This window comes from Augochlora pura, chromosome 6 (genome assembly GCF_028453695.1).
Source record: "Augochlora pura isolate Apur16 chromosome 6, APUR_v2.2.1, whole genome shotgun sequence".
Lineage (NCBI taxonomy): Eukaryota > Metazoa > Arthropoda > Insecta > Hymenoptera > Halictidae > Augochlora > Augochlora pura.
In genome coordinates, this window is record NC_135777.1 from 5,693,775 (window position 1) to 5,720,509 (window position 26,735).

General features: G+C 37.7%; 3 protein-coding genes across 9 annotated transcripts; 1 reads left to right on the forward strand and 2 right to left on the reverse strand.

Annotated features, from left to right (window-relative positions):
* Positions 1–430: 430 nt before the first annotated feature.
* D4 (double PHD fingers d4) lies at positions 431–18,062 on the reverse strand. Of its 6 annotated transcripts, none has more exons than XM_078184378.1 (9): positions 17,911–18,002; positions 17,716–17,825; positions 17,100–17,336; positions 16,819–17,024; positions 16,573–16,642; positions 14,591–14,746; positions 11,837–12,331; positions 5,092–5,204; positions 431–4,367 (listed from the first exon to the last, which is right to left on the reverse strand). In XM_078184378.1, exons 1-9 carry the CDS (start codon positions 17,988–17,990, stop codon positions 4,236–4,238), a joined length of 1,599 nt encoding a protein of 532 aa, XP_078040504.1. In that variant the 5' UTR covers positions 17,991–18,002; the 3' UTR covers positions 431–4,235. The 6 variants fall into 6 exon arrangements, 4 of the variants coding, with proteins under 4 accessions (XP_078040504.1, XP_078040502.1, XP_078040501.1 ...); XR_013494341.1 differs by lacking the exon at positions 14,591–14,746 and adding an exon at positions 10,182–10,309 and having other exon boundaries at positions 4,228–4,367; positions 17,911–18,062; XM_078184376.1 differs by lacking the exon at positions 14,591–14,746 and having other exon boundaries at positions 17,911–18,062.
* Iyd (Iodotyrosine deiodinase) lies at positions 960–2,233 on the forward strand. 2 transcript variants are annotated; one of them, XM_078184380.1, is made up of 4 exons: positions 960–1,166; positions 1,380–1,592; positions 1,650–1,966; positions 2,051–2,233. In XM_078184380.1, the coding sequence occupies exons 1-4, from the start codon at positions 992–994 to the stop codon at positions 2,231–2,233; spliced, it is 888 nt and encodes a 295-aa protein (XP_078040506.1). In that variant the 5' UTR covers positions 960–991. The 2 variants fall into 2 exon arrangements, with proteins under 2 accessions (XP_078040506.1, XP_078040505.1); XM_078184379.1 differs by having other exon boundaries at positions 1,380–1,966.
* A 1,216-nt stretch (positions 18,063–19,278) lies between the features above and the next one.
* On the reverse strand, positions 19,279–26,068 carry Thrrs (threonine--tRNA ligase). Its single transcript, XM_078182501.1, has 11 exons — positions 24,904–26,068; positions 24,655–24,824; positions 24,428–24,586; positions 24,242–24,361; positions 22,770–24,173; positions 22,514–22,705; positions 22,022–22,126; positions 21,519–21,602; positions 19,879–21,434; positions 19,506–19,795; positions 19,279–19,427 (listed from the first exon to the last, which is right to left on the reverse strand). Exons 1-11 carry the CDS (start codon positions 25,397–25,399, stop codon positions 19,279–19,281), a joined length of 4,725 nt encoding a protein of 1,574 aa, XP_078038627.1. The 5' UTR covers positions 25,400–26,068.
* Between the last annotated feature and the right edge of the window lie 667 nt (positions 26,069–26,735).

Sequence of the window (26,735 nt, forward strand, 5' to 3'; positions counted from 1 at the left end):
CATCTAATATTGAAATTGGGCGAATGTAACCTCTAAAGAATAAATTATAATATTACACTATAATACACTATAACTGTCTGCTAATGTATGTCATCCATGTGTCTATTTCACCTTGAACTTAAGTTCTAACCTAATTTGGTACCGTCGCTGAAACGGATGTTATTTTTATAGCCGATCGATTATTTCTACTATCGATTCTACGGAAATTTCAAATGCCGAATTTTTCGATCTTCGAACACGGGCCATCTCCATGATACTGTGTGCCTACAGGAACGAGATGTTTTTGTTGCGCCGTTACAACGAAACACCTTAATCATCTTCTATTCTTAAATACGATCTCCACAGCTAAAAGATGGAATATGCTGCTTAAAACGATTCGGGCGTAGAATGGTGCGCCTTCAAACATAATATGCGAAATAAATGATAACCGTTAAAAGTAAACAGTGACTTTATTTGTAATAACAAGTTTTTAACAACAGTAAGATGTTAATAAAGGTCATTGTCTAAGCCAACGTCAATGGATTTATAGTAATTCTTAATAGCCTGAGTTTCTCTGTCGCCGAATAATTAAATCGTTACCATACTACTTAAGATGTAGTTAAACGTTCGTAATAGATCGCATTATTCTCTCCTGCGTTAACGTAAAGTTTTGAAAGGTATTATCGTCGTTTAATTGTATGTATGTTCTTGTATTATTTTTCGTGCTTATAAGATTAGAAACTTTGTTAGGTATATAATGTATTTAAAACGCACAAGTTCTTTATGTATCTTCGTTGTATCGTAAATGATCGGCAGGAATAAACTTAATAAATGTGAGCGACGGGATGGGTTAACATTGTTTGTATACTCATGCGCGAGCGATATAACTCAGATATTTGAGGTCACATGCTTCCCACCACTCATACTGCCGCCTTTCGTTACATTGAGATCGCTCGTAACATATAAATGACAGAAGTAAAGTAGTGATTCGTAACAACGTATCATCTGCGAAATGTTCTCTGAACTGTTACCATTTTGGACGAAATACTGGTACCATGTACTAATTGGTATTATTTCCTGTAGCGTTTTAAAATTCTTTTACAATGTCGCGAGTAAACGCGACGCACTTGAACAAACTGATAAACGTGACTTAATCATTTCGAATCACACTAAGGAGCAGCCAGAAGGTAACACTCCATATTATTGCCACCAGTCTTGGATTTGTAAAGCTAGAGTTACTGAAAGCTATATGTAATTTAGAATACAAAATTAATTTTAAATATTACGCCAAATCCATTTTATTTTATCTTATTACGATAAATATTTCCAATAACTATTCTGAATGTACATTAAGTCTAATTTAAAGCAAAAAGGACTCGAGTTATAATATTTCGTTTTAGACATTGGTGAAGAAAGATTAGAAGATTGTGAGGAACCTGCACTACCGATAGACTTAGAACATATTCTATATAATTACACAAGGCCCGCGGAAGCGGAATTGCTTCATCGGGCATCGGAATTTTATAAAGTTGTAGCTGCTAGAAGAACCTTGAGATTTTTTAGTCCAGACCCTGTACCAAAACAAGTCATACACGACATAATAAAAGCTGCAGGTACAATATTATGTAATTACATTCACAAAACTCCTTATACATTTGAGTCTATTTTAGGCACTGCGCCTAGTGGTGCACACACAGAACCATGGACATTCGTAGCGATATCGAACCAAAAGGTGAAAGAGCAAGTACGGTCTATTATTGAAAAAGAAGAAGAAATAAATTACAAGCAACGAATGGGGCGCAAATGGACAACAGATCTGCTTCCATTAAGAACTAATTGGATGAAGGAATACTTGACTATTGCCCCTTACTTGTTACTTGTGTTCAAACAAACGTATGGAATCTTACCAAATGGAAAAAGAAAGATTCATTATTACAATGAAATAAGCACATCGATCGCATGTGGTATTCTCATTACCGCTATACAAGTATTAACATTATAATACTATAGTTCCTTATACTGTGTACCTATGCATAATATGGATCTTAATATATGAATTTTTTAAATCTAGTACGCAGGTTTGGTAACTCTGGTTTCTACTCCTTTAAATTGTGGATCTGCTATCCGCAACCTTCTTGGACGTCCTCAGAATGAAAAACTTGTTGTACTACTGCCAGTTGGATATCCAGCAAAGGATGCTACTGTGCCTAATCTTCAACGAAAACCTCTATCCGATATTTTAGTAGAAATTTAGTGACACGCGTGTAACAACGAAGTCTGCTATGCAAACACTCCATTGAAACATTGGAGTATTGGCTGTGTGTTTGTGAAACAATATAAAATAAGTACGTGTAATCATAAATTTGTACAAAACCCTATTTTTCTTTTCATAAAAAAACTTATATTTTTCTTGAGTATTATTTCTTGCTTATGAATACCTTACATTACACTTTCGCAAATATATATTATTTATTATAATTATAGAATATAGTTTTCCTTGGTCATGACATGACTTCTGATCTTACAAAGTTAATTCTAAAATGTTCAAAAGGGAAACTAATCCCTGAAGTATAGCACCCGAAGAAGTTCTATCGTTATTTATCATGTATTTATCATTTCTGCATTCAGAAAAATTTTCCATGGCACGCAATAAGACTGTCTAAAAGTTAGCGATTCTGTTTACATAAACTAATGTTTATTCAAATTTGCATACAATGTGTTAAAAAATAAGCGATATAAAATGTAAACTCACCACGTTGAATCAAAGTCAAAATCAAAATACGGTTTTTTATAAGACACGCGCGCTCTCTTTCTCTCCCTCTCTCTCACTCTCTCCCTCTCTCTCTCTCTATTCCTCTGGCACACACGACACCTAATACACAATTCCATGTCATTAAGTGACCCTAAAATTACTGAAATAAAAAAAAAAGAAAAAGAAGGAAAGGAAAACAGTTTACATCAATGAATACCAAATATCACCACAGTATCTTAAATTAAGTACATTCAATATATAAAATATAAAAAATACTGAACTAACGATAAAAGGAATAATAGAATATAAATTTCTGCGGTACTGCAAGTTCTTTTGTATGTTATAGCTATACTGCTATTTAATGGCTGTGTCATTAAGTGTAAAAGCTTTAGTATCATGGTTACGTACAGATAAATAGACAGTGTCCTATTTATCACTATTTTTATGAAACAGATACTATTTTAATATCATGTTTTTTTTTCCCTCTAGATTATCAATTTCTCGTTATCGTTTTTTGCTTCCTTCTGAATCTCGGTTCTTTTCGTGTTTTTTCTTTTTTTCGGGGGTGGGTCTGACAGTCGATAGCGAGGAGCTAAAAAGATTTCTATCGAAATATTCGAAATCGTCGGTTTCGATCGTAAGCAGTTTTCGAAAAACAGTAAAAAAAAGCAACCGAACTTCGAATGTCAATGGCTAGAAACTAAATTTGGCCTAGAACTAGGAGAGTATCATCGCGTTTTTCCGTCTTCTTTGTTGTCGATTTCCGGAAAAACAACGCTAGAATTTGTTTCTATTTCGATCCATTCATCATCATCTCTCCGCGGATATCGCGCAGTCGTTCCTAAACCGAATAAAAAATATAGTTCTCGCGTTTCAATGAAAAATGCAATCGATCGGCAACAATCTGGTTGCAGGGGGTCTCTCTCGGTTCTCTCGATGGTATATCTTGTCGATTTTCGCGTTCACTTTCTTCGTTTTCTTTTTTTTATTGCGGTCTCGTGATTTCATAGAAAGATTTTCAGGACAGTCCATCGACGGTACAATTAGCCGTAAAACTATAATACGGGTAAACGCTACGGGAGTTCGGCTAAAATTATATATACGCAATTATTTATTAATTTTCTGAGATCACCAGTGCCTGAGACAACTAAACGCAGTAATTATCTGTATAGTACTAGGAATACTTGGTCGACGTTTTCCTCTTAATCGTTACCGCAAACTTAAATAAGAAAAAGATATATATACGGGGGGATTCAACGAAAACAATCAAAAGAAATTAGATTAAGAAATCGTTAATGCTGCCAACATTTCGACGAATCGTTAGTATCGCCCGTGTGTTAATACTACGTTCGAAATGAACGTAGAAAAATATAAACGAAGGTAAAGGAAAACTAAAAAACAGAAAACGAAAGCGAGCTTTCTGAATACTCTCCTAATTCGGGAACGGCCGCTGCACCACAGCAAATAGGTAAAAATCCGTGACTTATCTACGAGACAAAGAGCTTTAATCACGGCGATGAAATTCTGCTATGCACAGACGGCAAGACCAGGAGCCCTCGGGAGGAGACGCAAGAGGTGGAGACAGACAATACATGTGGTATCCACGATCACAGTCGTCACAGAACAGCAGCTGATCCTAGTTTAGTTCGCGAAACAGTCTCAAATTAGCTTCCAACGACACCTAACGCGGAACGAATGATTTTTTTTTCCGCGATCGTGTTTCTTAAATCTCTTTTAATTGATCGATTTTTATTTAGTTTCTTCAAAAGATTTAATTCTTTTTAAATTGATCTGATATCGCGACCGAAATGGTGTCAAGATGTTAGATACGTAACACCTCCATACTAAACAATAGTTTATCGACGAGCGTAATTTCAGTAGCGATCGAGGCTGTGTGTCGCGCACTACTTGCTCCAACTAATTTAGCTTCTTTGAATGATTTATAGTGCGCAGAAGTCGGTCGAAACGTTCGGTCGTCTTGTACAGAACGTAACAGTTTACCAGGACATCCACGTAAAGTCGCATCGAGTTCTAAAATTTCTTCAACTTATCTCGATTCAGATAAACCGAATTTAATATCACGGTCTGTCTTCGTTATTTATCCTTTACGTATACATATACTTTGCAGTATAGTGCATGGTTATAGTGAGATCCAGAGCTATTGTCTAAAAGTATTCAGGATCTCCAAAATGAAAGTTGGCGTTAGCAAACGTTTCATTGTTTATATACGAAGATTCTACGTTGCAAAATAAAATAGTACGAGACAATGTCAATTTCCTGCGAAGGGGTGGGCGAAGATAGTTGGAGCGAGCAGTGGGTGATCGCACGATTGATCCCGAAAAATGAAGATAAATACTCACATCGTTGTCAGAGGTGCCACAAATGGAACAGCATTTGCATTCGATACACTGCCACCTGTACTTGCGAACAGAAACGATCATGTTTGCAGTGAATTGCAAACAAGTCGGATGCCCTATAACAAGAACGTAACGGAGGTCATGGAACAAGCATATTCGGGGACGGAGCAGGATAGTTTGCGTCTGGACGAGTAGAAAGGTGCTAGGACATTTATCTTGTGCCGAAGAACAGTGAACTCCAAGCTATTGTTCGTTTCTATATTCTTTTCACATTTACTTTTTACGTCTCGAATTCAACTAACGATCATTTTCCACGGTCACGTTCAAGCGATTCGCTTCATTCTATTTTCCGAATGTTTCGAAAACCAAGTCAAGAGCTTCCACGAAATGGTTTTTTTTTTGTTCAAATCTTTTGGTCTTTTTTCGTTTTTATTTTTGTCTCTCTACTGAATTTTGTTCCTTTGGAAACCGCGCACGATCATGACAGACTGATAATTCGTTTTTTTTTCTTTTGTTGTTTTCTTTTTTTTGCATTGTATGACTTTCACCCTTCCTCAGCACTAAAAACGTCCGGAATAATGTATAACGTTTTGTTTATGTTTCCGCACAGAATGCTTTATTTCATGATATCTGCGATTCTTTTGATGTCACCTCTTGAACATATTGTTATTTTATTTGGAATAGTAAAGGTGGTAAAAGTAATAGCGGTGCGTACCTTGGAATAGTTCACGTTCTTTCTTGCGCAGCACAATATAAACGTCGCGGACCAGCACACTCTCCCCTCGTACACATAATCACCCATGCACGCGGCACAGCTAACTGTGTCACATCCACCCACGCAAAAACGTTTTCTCATCCTCGCGCCATTCAGAACACGTTCCTTTCATCCTGCTCCTTGAATAATCTCTCACCATCACATACACACAACTCATAACGTATCACATTTGATATATATATATAATATATATATAATATATATATTTATATATAACTAGCGTTACTTAAATACTAGATTTGTAAGCCTCATGGGTATTGCTTAATTAAAAATTGCCTAATAACAAGTCTTCGATTTTTATATAACAAGGAGGAACTATTTGCATGCTTTCGTATCTTTTTTTCATCATTTTCTCCCCTTTCTCTCTCTCTCTTTCTCACTCTCTCTCTCTCTCTCTCTCTCGCTCGCTCGCTCGCTCGCTCGCTCTCCTTATACCATGTGAATTTTTTTCTTGCGATAATTATAAGAGTGTCGAGAACAATCGAGAGCGGAAGAGTACGGCAGTAAAATCGAAGAGCATCCGGAAAACTGTCTTATTGAAAAAGAATCGTCCGTTGGACGATGCAACAAGGGAATTCATTCGATCGTGTTACAACTTCTCGTGTCCATAAATCTATGATAGTATGCAACGGTTGCTTGTTTTTTTTTTTTTAAGGAAAGAAGGAAACAGTTCCTGTGCCACGGGCCAAAAATCTCAGAGTTCACGTCTTTACAGAGAAACAACGGTCGTCGCGGCGCGCAGAGGCGATTTTGTCAGGAACTCGCGGCCGGATGCCTGTCGAATCATTGTCGGGAAATCTGGGTTGAAAATCCGCCGCAGTTCGCAGATAATTCAATTACTAAATGACTGCGGAACGAAACGACTGGCAACTTTAACCGCGTTTCGCTTTGCCACGGTAATTCCGTTCTGCGTCTCCGCTCTTATATTTCCATCGAAATATTGTTCCGCCACAGGTTCGTTCCACAAAGTTTTTAATGTGTCCTGCAAAGCTTTTGTCGAAAAACAGACGGAGGTTCGTCTTTCTGGGTTTAAGAACAAATTTGCATTTCTAGCCTCTAGTTTCTCGTTCATTTGAAAATGGTTGGTTATTACTTTTGTACAGTTTATCTGTCTTTAGGATTCATGTGCGATAAATTGAACGTATTCCATCGGACAACCGAGAAAGAAGACTCTAGAGCAGAACTTTGCGACAGCTCTACTATTCGTTCCATCGCGGTGATCTTAGAAGAATAAACGACGAAAGCAAGAAGAATCGGTCATGTTTTCGTGTTAACTCGCCTCTGCGCGATGTCCTCCCTGTTTCTGTGACGCGAATACCAAAGTTTGTACAAACCTAAGCTATAATCATGTCCCCTACTGCAAAGTAGATAAAAGACATACATATCCTTCTTCCTGCGACACGCGTCGGTCACGTGCCGCGGTCGAACGGAACACGGAAAGTAGTATAGTTTCTCTCTTTCTCTCTCTCTTTCTCTCCCACTCTTTTCCCGTTTTCTCCTTCGCCCCTCTGTTTCCCCGTGTTTGCTCTTCCTATTCCTTTAAATATGTAATAAATATATTCCGTCGCCATTCGATGACGACCCGACGAAAACAGCAAACGACAAATGTACACGTTATAATATGCAACGCGACGACGAACAAACGATTAATGCCCAGAACGAAACGGAAGGTTTTCGAAGCAGCAGGTCTTGGCCCCCCACTGAAATGCTTGTATAAATGAACAAAATATGGATGGAAATGAAAAACCCGGCGAACAACGGTTCCATCAGAATTCGAAATGGACCGATCTCTCTCTTTCGCGTCGCGCGCGATTCTCTCGCCGAACGAGACCGGTCAATTGGTGGCGGGTTGCCGCTGGATTCCCAATCGAATATGCTTCTTTTTCTCAGGTGGACGTGTCACGACGGAATATCGTCGGCGTCTAGGCTCGATGACAAAATCAGTAATCGGACTAGTTTAGCAGAAATGTGATACGCGACGTTCCGAGAATTTTTGGTTATTTCGACATGCGGCAGCAATTATTTTCCAACTGCGTGTTCAAAAATTCAAATCATGGAGATTTGTTTTCTATATACTCTTCGAGAGTCCATTATAGAATTCAACCTATCCGTTTGCTTTATTTTCTGTATTCAATCAGATCGTTTCGATGAATTTACTGTTAGCGGACAAATTTAGATACATATTCGGTTCGGTGTACCGATAAAGAGACTGCGAATTCTTATTGTAAGTAAAAATTTATCTCTACCCTTAATGAGTTTGATAGGCTAAAACTAGCGCATTAGCATTTCGGTCCATCGATTGGTAATTATTTCAAAGAACACCTTGCAATTATAACAACAGTTCCTTTCTAAATCTCGTTTCTATGAAATTGTCCGCGAAAATATAAGTTCGCTGAACATTGGCAGTTTACTGATGAAGACGCGAGAGGTTTGTATAAAAGTACCATGTAAAATTTACTACGATCTGTCCTCTACTTCGGTGGAAGATGAGACGATGTAACTTGTCCAGCAACAACCCGATCGTTCCGAGAACGAGGAAACCATCGATCGCGCAAGGTATCGGATCTTACGTAAATGGAAGCATCGATCGAGCATTCGTTCGATCTACCCGATGTCCTAAAAGCACCGCGCGGTCCATTGGAAGAATTACGGAGCTGCGATCGTGTACGCGTAAAACGGTTAATTCGAGAGTGCAGCTGTGTTTGTGAGAAAAGTGCGACCGTGAAAATTTACGTCGAACCTGTTCCGTACTGTAAAATCGAGTCTTTCTCTCGTTCTCTCTTTCTCTCTCTTCCCCACGAGTATTCAAACGGTAATACTTTTTAGTTAGCGTTATATGTGCTGCGCCTCTTAGGTGTATTGCAGATCGATAAATAGAAGTACGGAGAACGCAAAATTTCGAAATGTAGAACGAAAATTATTTACAAGACTGTCTTCTCTTCCCCTAGAAACGTAGAAATATCGAAAACATGGTTCTTTTCCCGTATTACGAATATATATATATATATATATATATAAATAAATATGTTGCTCTCGTTTAAACGATTCACGACTGTGCTGAATAATATAATTATAAAGTCTATATTCGTATCGTTTGTTTAAGCTCTCTCTCTCACACTCTCTCTCTCTTTCTTTCTCTCTCTCTCTCTCTCTCTAAAAACTTTTCGATTATAGAACGATTACTTTGCGTTAAGCATCTCCTCTTTCCTCTTTTCTCCTCTCTCTCTCTCTTTCACGCTCGTTTTTTCTTTTTGTTTTCTTTTGATTTTCAAACACAATAACGTAAGAACGCGATCTACACTGTAGTCAAACAGAGAACACAAACACATCCTCTTCAATACGTGCTCTAGTGATACTGTGCAACAGGAATTTCTTTGTTTTCGGTTTTAAAAAGTCAAACGCACGTCTCTCTCTCTCTCTCTCTTCCCCAAAATAGAATGGCAGACCGTATTTTTGTTCGTCCCGTGCTTTTACATTATTCTCCGTCTCTTATACCATTTTTATATCATTTCTTTTTCTTTTTTAACATTCCGAGATTCGTGTTGAACTGCCCTTCCACCCGCCCGGCCCGTTTTGTTTTGTACATTACTCTTTATTTTCTTTTGTTTTGCCTCGTAAAAATTTGTCCCCTTAAAAACTAATCACGGAATTATAATAAATCACAGTTGATCCGTGCAGCAAAGGAATCATCGAACATTCCCATCGCTCAGATGCGACAAGTTGCACCATTGACAAACTGATGTTTTTGCTTTTCGTGCCTTGACTAGTGTATGTAAAGCTCGTAACCGTTTATCACTCGCTCTATCTCGCACGCACTCTCTCCTAATCAATCTCTCTCTCTCTCTCAAACACGCTGAAACCGTGCAGCTTCTTGATTATTGCACACATAAATTTACCCTTAAAACGATGCGATTCTCTCAAACGTACGTCGTTACAGCAACTAGGTTTCTCTTTCTCTCTCTCTCTCTTTTTTATCGTCCTACTCAACCCAAAAATAGTGTTTTCTTTTTTCGTGTTCCTCTTTTTTCTCTCTCTCTTCGTTCTCGTTACGATCCTCCGCGGTGGTATGAAAAATAGTTCCGACACGTCCGAAACCGCGATTGAATCGACAACAATTCCGAATTAATTGCTAATTACGAATAGCCCTCGTGCAGAACGCACATGAATTTTATCCTTTCTCTCTCTCTCTCTCTCGCTCTCTCTCTCTCTCTCTCTCTCTTTTTCTCCCTTTCTTTCTCAGCTCTGTAGTCGCGTGAACACAAGTCGCGGATCGTAAAGGAGACACAGGAGCGACAAAGAAAAAAGCTAGTCCACCGACCATGTATACGAGGAGGACGGTAAACGGGAAAGATTTGCCGATTTCCTTCTGTTTTCCTTCCACGGGACCGAAGTAAGTATATGCCGCAGCTCGAATGGAGCAATTGTTCCGAAAGTAAATCATAGAACCTGGAAAATACAATCATTAATATTCTGTTCTTCAATTGGTCGCGTGTTAATACTAGAGAAAGATTGTCCGCGAACAAACTGAATGGACAAGACGAAAAAAAAAGGTTGAAGCGAGCAAGAGAACAGAACCAATTGGTGAAACGAAACAGCAGCAGCAGGGGGGGGGGGGGGATGCGTGACAACGTTGGGATACAACAAAACTCGAAACTGTCTTCTGGAAGGGAACCTCAGCCGATTTCGGTTTAGGGACATTCCCGATTAGTGCCTCTTTAGTTGATCATCGTTCGATTTAGCGAATCGGCGAGATTCTCTGGAAAGAAATCAGCCCGGACGTAACACAATTCACACTCGGTGGAGAAATAGTTCTAATGTAACTATAGAGGCACCGCCAGCATGCATCAGCGAGGGTTCAGGTGTTTTAATAAATGTTCGTTGCAATCCAAACATAGTGCATCTAATGCATGGGAACTCTACAACAACGACTACGGTAAGATATATATTGTACGGATGGGAACAGTCAACATTTTAGGAAGACAATGACCTATATCTCGGAAATAGCAAAGCAACAGGGAATATCGAAGACGGTCACTATAATTAACCAAATAGTTAAGAAAAACAAAATCCATTGAGTTCCTCTAACGATTAAACGGGTCCTCCGAACGAGGACCCTCGATCTGAAGTACTTCTATGGAAAGAAGCTCCAGGATGTACGTGTTCAAATTTGTAAAACAATCAACCGAGCAGGAAGTCTGTCGTAATGCTTCCGACTGTAACGATGAGATAAAGAAACACGTGTTCGAGGAACTTTTTGCCAAAGATGCGCCCTTCGTCGCAGGCATGTCCAGCGATAATGACAATGATCTGGTACGTGTTGAACTGCTTTCTACAGACCCGAAAGCTATGAATCCTTTCAGGACAAATATCGTGAATATTGTTCTCCTTTTATATAAAACACTTACAATGTTATAATAGTAATTTTCAATGCAATAGGAGAAATACAAACTACTCGTGTAATAAACTGTTCTCAGTAAAAAAAAAAACACGTATATGAACGTTACTCTGATACACGGTCGGTATATAAGTTTAGCGGATGTTTAAAAACTCTTGATATGGAAATGATTTGAAATGCCTGGTCGGAAGACAGATCCGAGGGGGGATTGTCTGGTGCCGTAGCGACAGAAGGGGGGGAGTAAAGAACATGGTGGAAGAAGTGATCGGTAGTACTTACATCGGTCCCAACACAGCGCGAAACAAAAGCAAAAGCGGCGGGGTTCCCGACCTGGGCGGGGAACGCGTCCTGATAGGAGTCCGCCCCCGTATACATGGCCAATGGTCCTGATACAGAGACCACCGAGGAAAAGTAAAGGAAGGTAATCCAATGATCCGCTACCCAGAGAGGGTTCGATCGACGGAACGACACACGCGATTACCGGACTATATATCATCGGCGGATACACACACGCCACCTGCATTAATTGTGATTCGTTCTTCGTGTATACTTGCGCTTGATCTTTTCCTCTGGCTTACCTGAGCGGCCGCAGTCACTGCACGAGACCAACTCCTCGGAGCCGCCGGTCTTTTTATTTTCTCTAGCGTCGCCCAGACAGAAGTCGCAGTACGGGGAGGGTTGCGCGGACTTGCCAGCTTTTTTTTCGTTAGTCCCGGGGGTCGGGGGCCCCTCCGTTCTCACCGAGGAAGGCGAAGGCACCGCGGTTCCCGGGGACGAGACCGCAGGCAGATGGTCCTCCTTCGTCGATGGTACCGTCGGCGATGCGGGCGCTACCGTCGTTTGCGCCGCCTGCGGCTGCTGCGTTTGCGGCTGCTGCGATTGCGGCTGCTGTGGCTGGGGCTGCTGGGCCTGCTGAGCCGTCGACTGGGCCTGTTGCGCCGCGGGCTGAGGCTGCGGTTGCGACTGCGCAGGTGGCTGCGTCGACGCCCCCGCAGCGGTCGCGGAGGGTGCTGCGGGGGACGGACTCGAGGTACTCGATGAGCTTGCGTTCTGACGACCCCGACGTGTACCACCTAATCACAAACCGACCACATACCCAGTTGCGCTTTGCGTCACAAGCTAATGACCATGCACACTGGCTTAGAGACAATGAGTTTAGAGTCAATCCTGTGACGAACGCCGGACATAATCGATTCCACTGCGACCTCTATCCCAGAATTCTTCGACGCACTAAAGACGAGGGCGCTGAACAAGTTCTTCAAAAATTTTGATTTCTTGGCGATTCTGCGCTTGTAAGGAAGTGAACGCTACGGAATTATTTGTTTGTGATTCTGGACATTTTTGACAAGCTAGAAACTGTGTTCCGATGTTAGGAGTCTCCTTTTTTTTCCCAACGCGATTGGCTGCTTCCCCGTCCCCACTGCCACATGTTCGCCCTCAATTCCAAAGGCCACGTGTACCACATGTTGCAGTAAGGGAAAGCAACCTTAAATCGAGAGATAGATTTACCAAAAATTCGAGAATTCCTGAGGAAGGCGGACAGACACTTGCCTCGGCCAAACAGAATCGATTATTCAGAGTGTCACAGTAATTGAAAAAAGGAACTGGCACAACAATGAGAAAAGAAAAGTCAAGGTATATATTTTATATACAAGGGTGTTTCAAAATTATACATACTTCGAGAAATGAGGAGTTCCTGAGGCCATTTCAAGTGACCTTTTCCTTTGTCGAAATGCAATCCGTGTCTTTGTTAAAGAGTTATTAACGAAAAAAGAGAGGCAAATTAGAGACTGAAGCCTATATTACTCCGGCGCGCGGCGGCTTTGAACCACGATCAAAGTAACGAACGTGGATTACGACATTTACAACTGAATGGGTGAGTTTTTCAGTACTAATATGTGTGAAATTTTTTAAACGAATAGAACATTTCTAAAATCCTTGTTCGTTACTTCGAACGCGGCTCAAAGGCGGAGCGCAACCCTCCCTCTCCTTCCGTTGCGCCCCGGGAGTAAGATAAGCTTCAGACGACTGGCTCGCGCGTGTAGCAGCAGGTTGAATCGTGCGCGCGCACCTATCTTTTTTCATTAATAACTTGTTAATAAAGCCGCGAATTGCATTTCGGCAAAGAAAAAGATTACTTAAAATGGCTTCAGGATCCCCTCATTTCCCGGAGTATGTATAATTTTGTATATATATGTATGTATAGAATCGTAACAAGGTGCACAAATTACGTCAATCGATGCATTCCATCACCAAGAGCAATTACAACGATACAAGGTCGAAGTATCCGTTCCAAGGTCAGACAGTAACAGCGTCGCAAACGCGGCAACACTACTTTTTGCGACTCTTTGGAGAACAATCTCCGGGCGTACGGGTAATATTATATTATGTGTTTGTTTTTAGTGAAGCTGCGGTAGGCGATCATCGGAAAAGGAACAATCGAAGCCAAAGTCGCTCTACATTTGCTAAAGCGTATTAAAAAAAAAACATTCAAACAAAAGTAGTCAAGTAAAACAGAGAATACGAGCAAAACAGAAGATGAAAGAGATACTGTAAACGCCGTTAGATTACTCCATTACAAACAACTCAGATCAAACTCATCATGCTGCTGAAGGATATTGTACGTATATTAAACAATCATGATCAAAAAGTACACACACACACATACCAAATACTCGAGAGAGAGAGGCTGCGCCTAACAACTCTACCTCGGCTAAGAAGGTAGCACAACTCTCTCCCGGCACACTATGGAACAACTTTCAAGACACGATTGCAGAAGCATGCTATTGCAAAACATTCGCCAGAAAGTCGCTAGTCTCTTTCCTCTCTCTTCCTTCCTTCCATCTTCCACAGAAAAAAAAACGGATAAATAATAGCCTCGGGTCGTATCTAGAGAACAAGGTACACCAGTGTACATAAATAAATTGTACACGATACTGAACAGAACGGTATCATACTGGCTTAACGACACTGTCTCTGTATGATAGTCGAGAATGTAGACAAAATTGTGCAAACAGAGATCAGATAAAGATAGTAAATAAATAACGGACAATCGTGACCACAAAATGATGTATAGAATGCTACGTTATTTGCCTAGCATGCATTTGCAACACATTTAAAGAATGTAATACTTAAGTTCCATCAAGTAAAAGGGGGGAAAAAAGAGTTGATGATCCGGATGAACACTGGGTGGTTGCGTGAAAATGGATGATCAAAGATCAAAGATTCAGAGTTCCAGGGGTTGGGTAAACAGGAGTTCCAGGAGCATGGGGAATCCGGCGGCGACTGCCACAAAAGGATAGTGAGAAAACTGAGCTGATTTTGGCTCCAACCTGGCTGGTTCGAAGCAGCGGTGTCTGCAACGCTCCTAGGTTCAACTTCAGCAGGACTGGGACTTAGTTCCTTAGCAGGATCACCGGAGGAAGTAGAGTGGGAATGACCATAATGGTAGACCAGACCAGGTCTGGTTTTATACCGTGCGCTGCATACTGCAAAAGTGCAAATACTGTTTTTTTCCCACAAACCAACCAATGCAATGTCCATGATGAGACAGACAGACAAAGAGAGAGAGAGAGAGAGAGAGAGAGAGAGAGAGAGAGAGAGAGAAATATCTTGGTTTGACGAGTTGGTTGGACAATTAAAGAGGGATGATAGTAGCCGTCTAACCGCCATGTCGGGCTGGTGTATCCCACAAAGTATACATCATTATATGCATGAAGAAAGCGAAAACGGACAGACGGTTCTCGTACAACGAGAACATCTACTGGATATCTACAGTTTGGAATATACATGGCGGTTAAAGGATTCAAGGAAGAAGCTTACCAGGTTTGGGATAGCATTTGCACACCTTCCGTACCAGTACATATCCCTATCCACCTACGAATCTATATGTGGACAAGCAGTGAAGGAGTTCCAGCCCAAGAAGCAAAACTAATACGATGCAAGGCTTGATGCTTGTATACTCCTACAGAATGAGCTCGCTACAGTGTGAGCCAGTACATTCTTGCTCTGTTATTGGCAGGTAGTATAGGTCCGAAGATATTTGGCCGGTTACTGTAAGTTCTATCAAGAATCAATGGTCTATACACGTCAGTCGAACCTGTCGGCTTAGAATCGAGGCTTACAGGTCTTGACCAAATGTCTTTAGATTCATCCGCTAGTCTAACAGGAGTGGTTTCAAGAAGTAAACAGATTGGCAGGCACATTCGAGTTAATTCATAGACTTCGCGTCTGGAAAAGTTCGATCAAATTAGTAGTGACTATTATACTCCTTCAAGGTCTAAGCAAACGCGACCCCCTAGCGAATCACCTTTATCTCATTGACAATGATTTTATCGATAATTCTTTACTAAACATAGCTGACGATATGTATCGCATTGTTTATTCATCACTAACTATACATGTGAATACTATCAGTCATTTAGAGTACTTCTACTAACCACCATCTTTGGATGTTATCAAGCTCTTTCTCTTAAATGATTTTCAAAAACATTGTCAGCAAAGTTAAATATCGATAAAAGAATGGTCTACAAGATAAGAATGACCACTCCTTATTTTCTTCTTTTTATGAACATTATTTCTTGCAAACTATCGATATAAGAAATTACAATTTTCTGAACGCGATACAATAAGGTATGTTACCTTCAATAGATTAAAAAATGGACAGTGTTCACAATTTTATATAACCTACGTAACGTTTGAACGCACTGCACACGTTCTGCGCGCGGAACATTAATATCTTTAATACACAGGTGATCAATCTTATCCTTTCATACAGAACCATGTCACGTCGCTTCATACTTCGATAAACAGGAAAAAGAGAAATGGAGTACAAGGTTTTATACAAACACAAAGTATACAAAAAGGATTGGAGCATCCTAAAGTGTACTGCAAATTGACTAACTTGAAGGAAAACAGCAGTCAATACGGTACTGATCAATCTCACTGAGCAAAAGAGCATTATTACTACTGAGTCTAAAGGGCACCTTTCCACGTTAAAAAGTTCATTATAAGATCAGTTACCATCCCCAAAGTGTACAATTATGCGGCAACCAAAACTAAAGTCTTCAATAATTTATTTCGAGCTTTCATATTATTCTTTTTCTGTGTACCATATAGTAATTTTTTGCATATTTTGTAAAATAATATGTAGGCATCATAAAAATATAATTATTTAATAAAATTAACAAATCTTCTAACGTAATGCACTTGATCGCTTATCCGAAATAACAACTGATAGAACTAATAATAATAAACATAATGAAACTAGTAACAGGAAGTGGTCATTTGTAGTTGTATCTATGGTTAAACTTACGGTCACAAACGAATGGCTTATCAGTGTCAACAGCATCATAGTTGGTTTTTTTGCGCCCACGTCCCCCACCCTATATAATAAAAATATTTTACAATATCTAATAGTCGATATAAAAAACAAAAACGTGAAACTAGAGAATTTAATTGCATATTGAGTCAATTACTTCACTATGTACTTATATTTCCTAATTCACATAATAACCATTGTGATAATATTGAGAATAACAAGTAAATAAATTAGACTTACCTTTGTACGTTTGCTTCCTGAGTTATCTGTGGAAGGAGGATGACTTCGTGTAGGATGATGTCCACCACCACGAGGTTTTCTTCGTTTCCGTTTACTACTGTAACTTTCTTCATAATCATAATCACTCTCGGGATCAGGTTCCTCATATGTATCCATATCTAATATGTCTTGTTCATCATAATACCAAGCATCTTTACTGTGTTCTTCTGCAAGGAATTGTTATTTTGATTCAGGTAAGTATAATGCCCGCAATATTTGTATACTTTTATAAATATATCTACCTTTAAGAGCAACAGATTCTTTACTATCATCATTTACATGTGTTACAGTTTCTACACCTTCTACACAATCTTCTGGATCTCCCCTGGGTCCCCTTTTTGGATGCAAATAGTGCATTAGATACTGCCGTCTTTTTTTTCTCCATCTTTTACTAGGATATGTATATATTTGACCGTGTAACAAGCCTGGAAGTCTTTCTCTTGCTGACATAAACAGCGAAGAATGATTTTGTGCTACACCTATAAATTTACAATGATTTCTATTATTAATCTGCACCTACACCAACACCACAAATTCACCATTTATTTTTCATCTGTCATTATTTAAACTTGCAACCCCTTATGACTACAAATTGACCACAACGGAATTTTAATTAAGAAATCTTGGTAAGTCTCGATACATTTAAGAAGTTCTTTTTAAATTATTTAAAAATCATTTTATTCCATTGTCTCTTGCTATTTACGCCATAAACAATTGAAGTACGCACGTCGATAGTAGTACGGCCAAAAAAACTATGCTGATTGCATTCAAACAGACGCGATCGATTTCTTATAGTAGGATTATACAACTCTGATGACCAGAGCGCTAAAAGCATACATAAGTCACAATAAGAAATACCTGTCTGTGAATCCAGGAAAGGCATACGTAGTCGTCGTTCCCTGCATAGTCGGCTGTTATAATTCGAGGCATTCTCGATAGATTCCCTGTATGCGGTGTCATTAAGGTAGCTGCAAAAAATCGATAGTAGCCATGTAGACGCTCCAAATTTACCGTAGTCAGAACTTATCGAGGACTAATTATTCTGCTACGTACCTTTCTATTTTACACAAATTACTTTCGTTTACAACTTGTATGAGTCCATGGGAAGCCGGTGAAATTGTAATGGCTGTCATTTTATAACAACCAAACAGTTAGTCTCCAACTCCAGCTAACCGTTTGGTCCTCTTTCCGGAAAAGGAGCTTCATTAACTAACGCATGCGCAGTTTGTTTGATAGTGACGCTTGATGGCGCTCCCTACAAGAAGACTGCATAAACTAATCTCTCAATTCAAGAATCATTTCCGGCGGCAACGAGTCTCTTGAATTTAAAAAATGAATGGCTTTTGAATTTCTTTAAAAATGACAATTATGCACTAAAATCAGTCTGCATCTAAACAAAGTTTGCTATACATACTTTGATTAATAAATCGAAGCAGCAAATCTGGGAACACTACCTTCTCCTGCAATTCAAATAATTCAAATTGAATCGTCGTAAGGCAAAATACATCGAGTAACAGATAAAGCATATTAATAACATTAATGAAAATAAAATTTAGATTGATTAGAATTCTAATAGTAACAGTATTGCAAGTCAATTTCCTGAAGATTATGATTATGGACTTTAATCAACTTTTTTAAACTTGTTGATTCATGCACAAAAAAAATTATTATTAGCTTGGTTAATACAGTAATTATGCGCAAATATGTTAGTTTTTAAATTTCAAATTAATTGAAACCGATTTTAGAGGAGTGTGCTACTTTATTGGAATGGTTGTTACAAGAGATGTAAAAGGCGGCGATTTTCTGCTGACAAGAACGTGAGATACAATTTACAAGAACAGTTTATTTTAAAAGGATAATAATTGCAGTTACAGCAATATACGTATTGACCGTAGTGGCAATAAATTATAGAGCACAGCCGTTGAGATGAACATTTCATTTTACGATGTACACTCAATGTTTCTGTTACAAAGATGGACGTAACCGAATTTTATCTGTAGCCTCTAAGTAAAGTGAGTTATTATTCATAACTCCTTGATGTAGTAGATATAAATACGTCCCTTAGAAAAAATGCTTAATGAGTAAAAGCGAATTATGCTACTTCTACGTTTTTACCATCCTTGTTTTCCTAATGTGTCATGGAGTAGAACACGCCGACATAAATGCGTAACATTTTGTTAAACTGTATAATAACTTGCTCAGCAAGGGATGTAAAATATTCTATACAAAAATTATTCTATATTTTTTTACGTCTTCATTAGAAACAGGACTTCGGTAGCGTGATATATTTATTTAACTGGCTCGTGTGCATTGTTCGTAACAGATTTTCAAAAACGTAATTTCTAGTTTGTGTTACAACCGATACCATCAAAGTTAAGGTCTACAAATAAATAAATATTCCATCTGTTCATGAAAGCTCATTTAGAACATTTCCTCGCAATTCTGATCCTTCTGCTCTTTGAAGGATTTGAATTTTGTAATTAAATCGTCTACAGCAACCTCTCCGTGCACCTTGTTATCCCTGGTTCTAACATTCACCGTACCAACTTTACGTTCTTTTTCTCCAACGACTGAAAACATAATTCCGTAAAATGTAAGACGCTCTACCAGAAAATACAAGCTACATCAAATATGTAATGATATATTACCGAGGATAAAATTGAACTGTGCAAGTTGAGCATTTCGCACTTTTTTATTCAAAGTATCACTTGCGTCTGTGTCAACCTCTGCCATGAAACCTGCATCCCAAAGTTTATCTTTCACTTCGAAAGCATACTCATCGAAGTGAGAACTTACTGGAATGACCATTGCTTGTCGCGGAGACAGCCAGAATGGCCATTTTCCAGCATAGGACTCAGTTAAAATCGCAATCATTCTTTCAACAGAGCCCAGGATAGCCCTGTGAATGATTACTGGCCTCGTTTTCTCTCCAGCCTCGCTAAAATTTTGGAACATTCAATTGTTAATTTCAATTGAACTTTGTTCGTGAATTTATTCAGTAATTAATCGTTCTTTTCTTACTTGACATAAGACAAATTAAATCTAATTGGTAATTGGAAGTCCAATTGAATTGTGGCACACTGATGTGGCCTCCTTAAAGCATCCATAATCGTTATATCAATTTTTGGACCATAGAATGCGCCGTCTTCTGGATTAACTTTCCATGGTTCTCCAAACGTGTTCAAACTGTCCTCCAACGCTTTCTCTGCTTGATTCCACATTGCTATATCTCCCATATATTTTTCAGGTCTCGTGGATAGACACAAGTTGAACGTGAAACCGAAAACAGAGTATACGTGACGCAAGAAGTTCAACGCGTTGAGCACCTCGTCTTTAATTTGTTCTCCCGAGCAAAATATATGTGCATCGTCCTGTTGGAAACGTCTAACTCTGGTAAGTCCAGTCAATGCGCCAGACAATTCGTTTCTATGCAACACTCCAAAGTCAGCCATTCTCAATGGCAATTCACGCCAAGATCTGTTCCGCACATCAAATATCATGCAATGGCCAGGACAGTTCATCGGTTTTAGCGCGAATGTTTCTTTCTCAACGTCAAAAGAGAACATGTTATCTGCATAGTGTTGCCAGTGGCCAGACGTTTGCCACAGTTTGCTGTTATAAATATTGGGTGTAACTACTTCTTGAAAACCTCTCTTTCTATATTCGGATCGAATAAATTCTACCAAAGTATTATAAATATGCGCTCCGCGTGGTTGGAAGAAGCACGATCCTGGAGAAAGCTCATGGAAAAAGTATAGCTCTTGCTCTTTTCCTATTTTTCTGTGATCTCGTTTAGCAGCTTCTTCTTGGAACTTCTCCCATTCTTTCAGCTGTTTGGTGTCGGGAAAGCTGATGCCATAAAGTCTTTGCAAAGTTTCTGCATTGGCATTACCTTCCCAGTAAGTGGAGGAATTTTTGGTAACTTTGATAGCTTTTACCTTTCCAGTGTGTCTAATGTGCGGCCCTCTGCATAAATCGATCAAAGGGCCACACCTGTAAACTGTGGTCTTAGGTGTATTTATTTTTTCATTAATAATACGAACTTTGAATTCATTGTATTTAAACATCTCCAACAGCTCTTCCTTTGTCATTTCTAATCTTTCAAACGGCTGTTTTTCTTTAACTATAGTTTTGTATAGGGTTTCCAAGTATGGAAAATCTAAATTTGATATACCCTTATCACCTAGGTACATATCATAGTAAAAACCATTCTCAATTGGTGGACCATAGCATAAGCAACCACCGTATACCCTTTCCATAGCTTCTCCCAAAATATGTGCACTAGAATGCCAAAACACTTGTTGACCATCGTGGCTATCAAATTTAAGAAGTTCCAGTTTGCAATCAGATTCCAACGGTCTATCTAGATCCCACAGCTCATTGTTAACTTTTGCAATGACAGTACTATCTGCTAAACCTTGACTAATACTTTTTGCAACTTCGTATGGTGTTGTGCGCCAAGATTGGCCATCAACTTCTTTCCCATCAGGAAGAGTTACTTTTATATCGGTAACTGGTTTTGAAGCTAATTCTGTTTCATATTCTGCTTTTAGTTTGTCCCATAATATTATACGATCCTAAAAATTTGTAACGTTGTTAATCTAGATTACTACCATAAAATGTAAAAAATAATAAAAAATTAAAAATATTTCTTAATATACCTGAATATAATTTGGCCAAGGTTTTAATTCGGAAACCGTTTTCTCATCAGTGACAGCATTTTTTTTCTTCTTCATCATTTTCGCCTAAATTTAAAAAAATATTGCATTCATTAGCAAAATTGACTTGGTTTTTCATACATTCATGCGATACTAAATAGAGTGATGAAATTAGTATTATTCGCCAAAATGAGAACTTTCTTGTATTACATCAGGTTATTGATTTCACTAATGCGGGGTAGTCATTTATATAACAGAACCACTTCGTATCGTTATATTTTTTTAATACGTTTTCAACAAACAAATAAATGAACAAATTGACAATACGACATTATGAAACAAGGTATTGATATGATAACATGCTATATAACCAACCCAAGAAGCATGTGGCCGCATCGAAACATTATACAAGTTTCTAGAACTGCAAATACGCAAACTCGGCAACATATTTTAATACTAAAAATGAAAGGAATAAAAATTTGATCAAAAATAAACCGTGTTCATGCCTTTTCTTCCTTTAAATTCAGGTTTTGCACGTTATTCACCACGTCGTCACTCATAATGTCGACCATATTGAAGCGACTTGGATCGTACTGCACCTTATTGCCGTGCTGTGTTGTGATCTACCATCTATACATAGGTCTAGAATATCGAAAGAATGAATTATCAATGAATTAAGGTAGACGCACAATGAAAAAACGTTCAAGGACATTTATCATTTATTTTCCTCTTTTTTTTTCTTAAAAAAATAATCTCCTAAGAAAATATATCGGAAAAATTTGTCACACATCGAGGAATGTAAAACTAAAAGCATATATTTCCATTGAAATAATTAATAATGTAAAACACCTAATGTCGATTATTAATGTAATTCAAATAATAGGGCTTTAGTTTTACACCCTGTATAATGTAAAATTCACAATGTTTTCCATTTATAAATATGTTTCACTAATTACATTTTTTAAATCTTTAAATAATTAATACACATCCTCTCCCTAAAAATGTATACGTTCATGACGAATAATATGACTTCTATGATGGAATCTTTTCCCACAAGCTGGACAAACATACGGTCTCTCATCCGTGTGAATTCTATTATGTATTTTCAAGTCGTATTTCTTGAAGAACGATTTACCACAATGGGAACACACGTGATTTCGCTGTTTCAAGTGATCACGTTTCACATGTTCCTACAGCAACAGAAATGAACTTGGATAAAGTTATAACAGTCTCCCTGGAAGAAGATACACTTACATTGACTTGTGAAGAAGTACTGTAAATTTTTTGGCACATATCACACGCAAACTTTTGCGGACCTTCCGGTCTGTGATTACTAGCGATATGTTTATTCAACGTGGACTTCCAAGCGAAGGACATTTTGCATTCTTTGCAATGAAATTTTTGTTGATCTGCAAAATGTGTTCCTATGTGCTGTTTATAATTATAACTGGTTGAAAATGATTTTTCGCATACTGTACACTGAAATTTTAACAAATATACTTTCGACTTTTTTAAATCCTCCAGTTGATCCTCTTGTTTGTCATCACTCATAGAATTATCAGCTTGCACCTGTGTTTCCTCTTCGTCAACAATTTGATCAGTATTTGTATTAAGTTTACATTGTATATCATCATTAAGAGAAGTTAGAAGTATCTGTTCACCGTCGCCAATTGCATCGCTCTTTTCATTTTCGTGGATGGAATCGATTTGACTGAAACTTTGGAATTGTAAGAGTTGATCGTTTTCTTTGCATTCCAAGAGTTTAGAACTTTGACTTTCAATTCCCGTATTTTCCACGAATTTAAGAAATCTTTCAGAACTATCGTCGTAATTTAACCGCTCAAAAACTTCGAAATTTGTTTCCACATATTTATCAAAATCATTTTGTGAATCCAACAATATTTGATTTGCGGTGAAACTTTTTTCTTCGCCTTGTAATTCGTACTGTGTATAACTTAAGTCGCTGGATATATTATCTCTTATATTTTGCTCACGGTGGACGTCCTCGTTCACATCTTTTATACTAAAACATATGTTCGCAATATTTTCAGAAATATCTGCATGTTCCTCTTTATTTTCAGACGTTTTTACGGACTGTATGTTCGGTAGTTTCTCCACTAAATTATTAATTAAAAATTCATAAAATTGTTCCCCTGTTTCCGTCTGTACTAAACGTAGCATGGATTCTTCTTGGTTTATAGAATTATTTTCGTTATTTGAATCGTCAGCAACCTTTTCAGTTTGCTCGACATTTATGTCTTGGTGATTGTGGATAGTTAAATCGAGTTTATCATGTTCAGTGACAGTTGATTCTGATAAATCTATCTTTTGAAACATATCTGTAACATTGGTAGAAATATTTATTGAAGTATTATAATTTTGTGGTATTTCTGATTTTTGCAAGTGTGCCTCATATGTTTGCGGACACGATAAATATTCTTGGTTGTTTAAAAATTTCGTATTTAATTTATTTTTTAAAACAGGTTCATCCATTTGGCACACATACAGCACGTTTTGAAGTATTTCATTATTAGATAGCAGTTTATCAGAATCAGTTAATTCCTCAATTAATGGAATCTTTTCGTTTGTATCACAAAAATGTTCTTGTGCAACATGGTCCTTAGTGTTCTCAATATTTTCTAGATTAATTTTCTTCAACTGAACGCAAAATTAAATTAAATTCATTTTATTGCAAAATCACTTATTATCGTAACTACATTCTTTACCTGTTCTGATGTGATGTAAATAATTGTTTCCAATGGCAATACTCTTTCCAAATCTTCCTCATTTTTCAGGAAATCGAAATTATCCTCGTGATTTTTATGTTCTTCAAGTATCAAATTTTTCTGAAAACTCTGAACAATTAAAACAATCTGAACACAACATTCTTTTAACATTCTTCTGGTTCTTACCGTTTCAGCAGTCTTGCATTTTAAACTAGTTGCATTCTTTAAATGAGAACTCTCATGTTCCCGCAAATGTAAAATCATACTGAAGCTCTCACCGCAAATTTTACAATAGTGTTGTCTCTTAAAAATTTTTTGTTGAGCAAGTGCATTACCTTCAACAGACTATACAATACTAATGAAATATACATTGATATCCAAAGATGTTATACAATAAAATATTATTCAATCACCTTATTCTTGTTGAATGTGTGATCCTTTTTCTCAGCATTGATATTGGTACTATTGCTTTGCACCTCATGCATGTCTTTTTTCAGTCTCACATGAATACGCTTATGCCTGGCCAGAGAACTGATCTGAGTAAAACGTTTGCCACAAATAGAACATGGATATGGTTTTATCCCTATAAATTTAATGTCAAACAACATTTGAATTTTCATCATATTTGTATAATAGATTTTTATTATAAATAATATACTTACCGGCATGCATTCTACTATGTCTAATCAAATTAGATATGTGGTTAAACTTTCTCCCACAAACTTCGCAAATGCAAGTATTTGTTCCCAAATGAATGTTCAAATGTGTTCTTAGGTCTGCTTTCCTAAAGAAACCTTTGCCGCAGATTTCACAAAGCTGTGATTTCTCTCCTAAATGTATACTTCGATAATGATAATCGTATTGTGAAGCTCTGTCAAATGTTAAATCACATTGCTGGCATTTGAAAGGCCTTGCCACATTCTCAGACAGTTTGTCAGATTTCTCTTGACAATCTTTTGATTCTACTTCTGATTCGCTGATTATGTCTTTCTTAAAGAACTGTTTCAGTAATCCGTCTCCAGTATGATTGTGCAAATGATCATAAAATTCTTCCTTATTTGTAAATAAAAAATCACAAATTGGACAGACAAAATTCATAAACTGCATCTCGGTTATATCATTCCTGTAACTTTCTTGTAAATTTATACCGACTGACATATTCGTATATTTAAACGCGTGGGTTCGCTTTCGTCTAGAAACAGTTCTACAGGTCCTGAATATTACAATTAATACTAAATTAAAAACAGTTCTAATCCACGCGCATTTGTTTTATAACCAAATAACCTAATCGATTATAATTCTTAATATCATCGTATAATGTGTTATTTACATTGAATTTTTTTTATATTGTTTATTATTAATTTTAACTATCAATTGACGTTTACAAAGTATACATTATTTAAATTGTTTTTTTAAAGAAATGTGTATCTATGTCAGTTGCCATGAATCGTCAATACAGTTTGTGACAATTATAATTTTTACAGTCTTTACGATATGTACGGCTTACATATATTACAAATTTTATTTAACAAAAATGTAGCACAAATTTTCTTCTTGCATGTTTCGTAAAGCATATCATACATATATATTCAATAAAAACAATGATATAGATGAAGAAAAATCCTGTAATTACATATCGATATGTAATAACCACAGATAAAGTGACAAGTCCAGTATGTCATCGCCGTCATTAAAATAGTTCATGGCGCTGATTACGGTAAAAATTAACACTTTAATATTAAAGGCAATTTTAAACGGTGACGATAATCAAAAACTGTTGTGAAAATACTTTGCACTTATAATCGCAACATTGAATTTGAGATAAAATTATATAATTCTGTTCGATGTGAAAGTGTAATTAAAACATTCGTATTGAACGTGCTACTATACATGTACATCTATTCTTATGTCTCACTATGGTTAAATCCAGCTCCTAGTTTCGTATAAATCTATTTACGAAATTTATTGTTTATTATCGAATTATAGAGAAATTTCACGAGCTACGTTTCATTAACATTGGTTACTATTGTTGCGGTCTCGATTGGCGGATTTAGGGAATTTGGTGTGGAACCGCCCTGCTCGTGAAAGATTTTAGAATGATGTACAAAACACTGATAACTTTAAGCAATGGTACTTTATTGTAGAGCTCTAAGATATACGTTCTTTGACTGCTGAATTAAATTTGAGGTTTTCCGTGGAGTTCCACATTTTCTTCCAGCTTCTTTTCCTTCCCTCCTTTCTTAACCAATAGGAAAATTAGCTGGACGCTGATGAATTTGCTGGACGTTGATTTGTCGGGGGCTCTGTCTTCCGAGAAAGTATATTTAGTATAAACATAGAAAACATCTCCCAATCAGTTCCAATCGAAAGAAACTTCGTTCTGCTGTTCTCATGCTCTCTTGCCATTTTCTCTCTTTTTGTTTGACTGTGTTACGGTTTGATTCTATTGTGAAGATATCCGCCCTGTCCCTTTTAATTCGAAAATCCTGTCGAC